The sequence below is a fragment of the Pantherophis guttatus genome, chromosome 4 (genome assembly GCF_059756535.1).
Source record: "Pantherophis guttatus breed Tessera chromosome 4, ASM5975653v1, whole genome shotgun sequence".
In the NCBI taxonomy this organism is placed as follows: Eukaryota; Metazoa; Chordata; class Lepidosauria; order Squamata; family Colubridae; genus Pantherophis; species Pantherophis guttatus.
Genome location: NC_142066.1, coordinates 4,101,249 through 4,107,248, shown reverse-complemented (window position 1 = coordinate 4,107,248; position 6,000 = coordinate 4,101,249). Strand labels below are relative to the sequence as shown.

Here is a 6,000-nt window from a genome sequence, read left to right as displayed (position 1 = left end):
AGGTTTCCCCTGGTTGTTGTTGTTGTTGTTGTTATTATTATTATTATTATTATTATTATTATTATTATTATTATTATTATTATTATTATTATTATTATTATTTATTGGTTAATCTTTAGTGAGATTCACAGCCTTTGAGGCTGGTTAATAGCTCAGCAGCTCGAGCCCTAACCAAGGACCTAGGAACTGTTAAGGTATCGTCGGAGGATTTAAGCATTATTATTATTATTATTATTATTATTATTATTATTATTATTATTATTATTATTTAATCTTTAGAGAGATTCACAGCCTTTGAGGCTGGTTAATAGCTCAGCAGCTCGAGCCCTAACCAAGGACCTAGGAACTGTTAAGGTATCGTCGGAGGATGTAAGCTCTTCCGAGTAAGGTGGTGTTTTGTATTATTATTATTATTATTATTATCATCATCATCATCATCATCTCATTCATTAAACATGAAACATGAAACTCAGTCAACTGAACATTTAAAAATGTATCACAAACATAATTGATTGGCGCTGATGGTTGATACAGATTGCTGCCAGCATCCTAGGCATCAACCAAGTATCTTCTTAATTTTTATTATTATTATTATTATTATTATTATTATTATTATTATTATTATTATTATTATTATTATTATTATTATTATTATATTATTATTATTATTATAATATTATTATTATTATACTATATTATATATTATGATTATAAAATTATTAAAATTATGTCTTTTATTTATTAAACATGAAACTCAGTCAACTGAACATTTAAAAATGTATCACAAATATTATAATAATCAAATAATAATATTAATTTATTATTTTATTAAATAAAATTAAATAAATATTTAATAATAAAATAATAAAATTAGTAGTAGTAGTGTCATTATCATTGTTCTTGTTGCTGTTGTTCTGTTATTGTTATTGTTATTATTATTATTTTATCCTGACCTTATGACAGGTAGTCCTCGACCTAGGACCACAACTGAGACCAACATATATGTTGCTAAGTGATACATTGATTAGGGTTTGTCCCATGTTACGACCTTTCTTGCCACCGTTGTTAAGTGAATCGCTACAGCTGTTAAGTTAGGAGCGCGGTTGTTAAGTGAATCCGGATTCCCCCAGATTGACTTTGCTTGTCAGAAGGTCGCAAAAGGGGATCGCGTGACCCAGGGTTACTGCGACCGTCATAAATGTGAGTCAGTTGCCGAGCATCTGAATTTGGATCACGTGATGGGGGGAGGGGGAATGGTGCAATGGTCATAAGTGTGAAAAACGATCCTAAGTCACTTTTTTTTAATGCTGGTGTATCTTTGAACGGTCGCTAAATGAAATGTTGTAAATCAAGGACTACCTGTACTTTGTAAGTAACTCAAAGGGTTACTAATCCTCCTTCCTCCTCCTGTTTTCCTCACAACAACCACCCTGCGAGGTGGGCTGGGCTGAGGGAAAGAACTGGCTTTATCATTTATAATCTTTTTTGGGGTCTCTTGAGGTCAAGAGGAGTGGGTTTCAATTGCCAGAACTCCCCAGGGAGTCCTCGATTTACGATCACAATTGAAGCCCAGAATCACCGTTGCTAAGTGAGACCGTTGCTAAGTGAGTTTTGCCCCAGTTTACGACCTGTCTTGCCACCGTTGTTAAGCGAATCACTTTGTAACATAGTTGTTGTTAAGCGAATCTGGCTTCCCCATCGACTGTGCCGGTCCAAAGGTCGCCCAAAGGGATCGATCGCATGACCCCGGGACACCGCGACGACTCAAGAAGCCTTCCCTGGACCCGGCTGTGTTAGCAAATTATCGTCCTGTCTCCAACCTTCGCTTTGTTGTGAAGGTTGTTGAGAGTGTGGTTGCGCGACAGCTGCCTCAGTACCTGGATGAATCGACCTATCGAGATCCGTTCCAGTCGGGCTTCAGGCCCGGGTACAGCACGGAGACAGCATTGGTCGCGTTGGTTGATGATCTCTGGAGGGCTCGGGACAGGGGTTGCTCCTCTGTCCTGGTCCTATTAGACCTCTCAGCGGCTTTTGATACCATCGACCATGGTATCACGCTGCACCGGTTGGAAGGGTTGGGAGTGGGGAGCACCGTTTTACGGTGGTTCTCCTCCTTTCTCTCCGACCGGTCGCAGTCTGTGTTGACAGGGGGGCAGAGGTCGACCCCGAGGCCCCTTGTATGTGGGGTGCCGCAAGGATCGGTCCTCTCGCCCCTTCTGTTCAACATTTATGTGAAGCCGCTGGGCGAGATCATCCGTGGTTTTGGGGTGAAGTACCACCAGTATGCTGATGACACCCAGCTATACATCTCCACCCCAGACCACCCCAACGATGCCCTCGAAGTGATGTCCCGGTGCCTGGAGGCCGTACGGATCTAGATGGGGAGGAACAGACTCAGGCTCAACCCATCCAAGACCGAGTGGCTGTGGTTTCCGACATCCCGATATAGTCAGCTGGCGCCATCACTGACTATTGGGGGCGAGTCGTTGGCCCCCACAGATGGGGTTCGCAACTTGGGCGTCCTCCTGGACTCACGGCTGTGTTTAGAAGAGCATATGATGGCCGGGGCCCGGAGGACTTTTTATCAGGTTCGCCTGATTCGCCAGTTGCGTCCCTTTCTGGATCGGGACTTGTTACGCATGGTCACTCACGCCCTTGTCACCTCATGCCTGGACTACTGTAATGCTGTCTACATGGGGTTCCCCTTGAGGAGCACCCGGAGGCTCCAACTGGTCCAGAATGCGGCCGCGCGGGTGGTGATGGGAGCGACGTGGCGCTCCCATGTGACTCCCCTCCTGCACGAGCTGCACTGGCTCCCAGTGGTCTTCCGGGTGCGCTTCAAGGTTTTGGTTACCACCTTTAGAGCGCTCCATGGCTCAGGACCAGGGTACTTACGAGACCGCCTTCTGCCACCAGTAGCCTCTCACCGACCAGTTCGCTCCCATAGAGAGGGGCTCCTCACGGTGCCGTCAGCCAAACAGTGTCGACTGGCGGCCCCCAGGGGGAGAGCCTTCTCTGTGGGGGCACCTGCCATCTGGAACGAGCTCCCCCCGGAGATACGGAGGATCCAAGATTTACGCACTTTCCGCCGTGCCCTAAAAACGTTTTTATTCCAACAGGCTGGCCTGGCCTAACTCTCCCTTTTAAATTGGGTTTTAAATGTTTTATATAATTGGATGTTTTTAGATTTGTTCCTGAGCCCAAATTATTTAATCTATTTTTAATAGTTATTAACTTTTATATGTTACGGTATTTTTATTTCACCGCCCTGAGTCCCCCTGGGAGTAGGGCAGTATATAAATATGATTAAATAAATAAATAAATAAATAAATAAATAAATAAATAAATAAATAAATAAATAAATAAATACGAGGCGGTGGACAATCCTCTGAATTTTGATCACGTGACCAAAAAGGTCATATGTCTGAAAAACTGATGTTGTTTTTCCCAGTGCCACTGTAACGTCGAATGGTCGCTAAGCGAACCGTCATTAAGTCGGGGATCTCCGTGTACACAGACTTCCTCGGCATCAAACTTCGCCTTTGGCCTACCTCCTAGGGCTGTTGTAATGGAGTCCCTGGGCCTGGTTTCCAAAGAAATTTTGCTTTTGCTCATATATATATATATATATATATATATAAATATATACCGTATTTTTTGGATTATAAGAACCACTTTTTTGTCTCCCAAAAGGGGGCAAAAATGTCTGTGCGTCTTATAGAACAAATATTGCCAAAGCCTTGCCCACTCACCGGCTGTTTTTTGGCTTTCACATGAATCTGTTTTTGGGCCTTTTTTTGGCCCATTTTCGAGGCTTTGTTTGGCCAGTATTCGAGGCTTTTTTCATCCCGTTTTTCCAGGGGGGAAAGCCTTGAAAACTGGCCAAAAAAGCTTCAAAAACAGCCCCAAAGAAGCCTCAAAAATGGCCTCAAAAGAGCCTCGAAAACAGGCCAAAAATGCCCCCAAAACGGGCCAAAAAAAGCCTTGAAAATGGGCCAAACCCCCCCCCCAAAACTGGCCAAAAAAAGCCTCGAAAATGGGCCAAAAAAAGCCCCCAAAATAGGCCAAAAAAAAGCCTCGAAAATGGGCCGAAAAAAGGCCCAGAAAGAGGCAAAAAAAAAAAAAAGCCTTGAAAATGGGCCGAAAAAAGCCTTGAAAATGGGCCGAAAAAAGCCCCCAAAACGGGCCTAAAAAAAAGCCTCAAAAATGGGCCAAAAAAAGACTGGAAAAGGGCTGAAAAATGGCCCAAAAAAGGGAGGCCAAAAACTTTTTATATATATATATATAAAATTTTTGGCCCATACAATCATTGTTTCTTTGACTTTGTTCCTCTTCCATTCTATAAATGTTGCTTTTCCGGAGATTGCAAAAGCGGCATCTCACATGTGATTTTTGTCATTTTTGTGTTTGTGGGTCCCAGATGGCGGAGGCCGCCCGTGTGTTCGGGGGCCTTCGGCAGGAGCTGGTCACCGCCTTGATCCGGAATCCTTCCGAACAAAACGCCGAATCTTTGCAGCGCCTGGTGGAAGCGCCCTTGCCTCCGGCCCAGAAGTACCTACAGATTGACGTCAAGGGCATTTTGCGAGCCAACGTCAAGGAGCAGGTGAGTGGGGTGAGAGGAAAAGTATTGGATCCTGTATTGGACGCTTTACCTGTTGAATGTCTGCGTGTATGTAATGCTCCGTTTACTCGTTGCGGGGCAAGGAAAACTGCCCTCAAACATCATGGAGTAGGTGAGGAGTGAATAAGACGGACAATAGATTTGCCATGTGGGGTGCTGTACCTGTTGAATATCTGCCCATAATGCTCCGTTTAATCGTTGTGGGGCGAGGAAAAATGCCCTCAAACGTAATAGAGTAGATTAGGAGTGGATAAGAGAAATGATAGATTCCCTACGTGGGGTGCTTTACCGGTTGAATGTCTGCCCGCAATACTCCATTTACTCATGGCGGGGTGAGGAAAATGCCCTCAAATGTCCTGGAATAGATTAGGAGTGGATAAGAGGGAAGATAGATTTCCCATGTGGCGTGCTTTACCTGTTGAATGTCTGCCTGTAATGCTGGATTTACTTGTTGCGGGGAAAGGAAAACTGCCCTCAAACGTCATGGAGTAGGTGAGGAGTGGATAAGAGGGAAGATACAGTCCCCACGTGGGGTGTTTTACCTGTTGAATCTCTGCCTGTAATACTCTTTTGACCCATTGGGGAGGAGGAAGCGGACTTCAGCGTCAAGGCGCAGGTGAGGAGTGGGGTAAGAGGGAAGATAGATCCCATGCTGGAGGCTTTACCTGTTGAGTGTCCGCCTGTAATGCTACTTGAACCCATTGACAGGAAGGAACTGACTTTGTCAAGGCTGAAAATTAAGCAGAAATTAACGAAACTTTTTTTAAATGTAGTTTTATTATGTTTTTATATTGTCTCAGGCTGCCCAGAGTCCTTCGACAGTGAGATAGGCAGCATATAAATTAATAATTAATTAATTAATTAATTAATTAATTAATTAATTAATTAATTAATAGAAATAAATAAATAGAAATACAATTAAACCCAGATTAGAAGCAGACTGGAGTTTAGGGGAGCTGGGTGTAAGGAGCCAGGTACGATCTGGGGTTCATTTCTTTCCATTCCTTCCCCAGTGTGGAATTTAGTGACACGGCCCTCAAGACTCCCATTTCCAAAACAAAGGTTCTAGTCCTCAAGACAAACAGTTTGGGTGGGCTGCTTGCGGGTCGTCCTCGATCTTACGGCCACAAACGCGAACAGAATTACCCTGGCTCAGCGAGGCGGCGGTTCCTAGTGAGTCGCGTCCGATTTTGCATCCTTTTTTATTTCTCTCGCCGCAGTCGCTAAGTGAATTGCACGGTCGCTAAGCGAATCTGTCTTCCCCCGTTTGACTTTGCTAGTCGGAAACAGGATGAGTCACAAAAGGGTCATTGCGTCACTCCTGCGACACACTAACTGGGTTTTTTTTTTTCGATACCTGCCAGTTGCCAATCACCCAA

The 6,000-nt window shown here is 44.0% G+C and overlaps 1 protein-coding gene across 2 annotated transcripts in view; it reads left to right on the top strand.

Annotated features, from left to right (window-relative positions):
• RNF31 (ring finger protein 31) overlaps positions 1-6,000 on the top strand; it is a 56,897-nt gene that overhangs the window by 13,010 nt on the left and 37,887 nt on the right. For both annotated transcript variants that reach the window (XM_060684790.2, XM_087891677.1), the window contains exon 2: positions 4,421-4,603. In XM_060684790.2, coding sequence (XP_060540773.2) covers positions 4,421-4,603 — 183 coding nt within the window. The remainder of the gene's footprint in view (positions 1-4,420; positions 4,604-6,000) is intronic.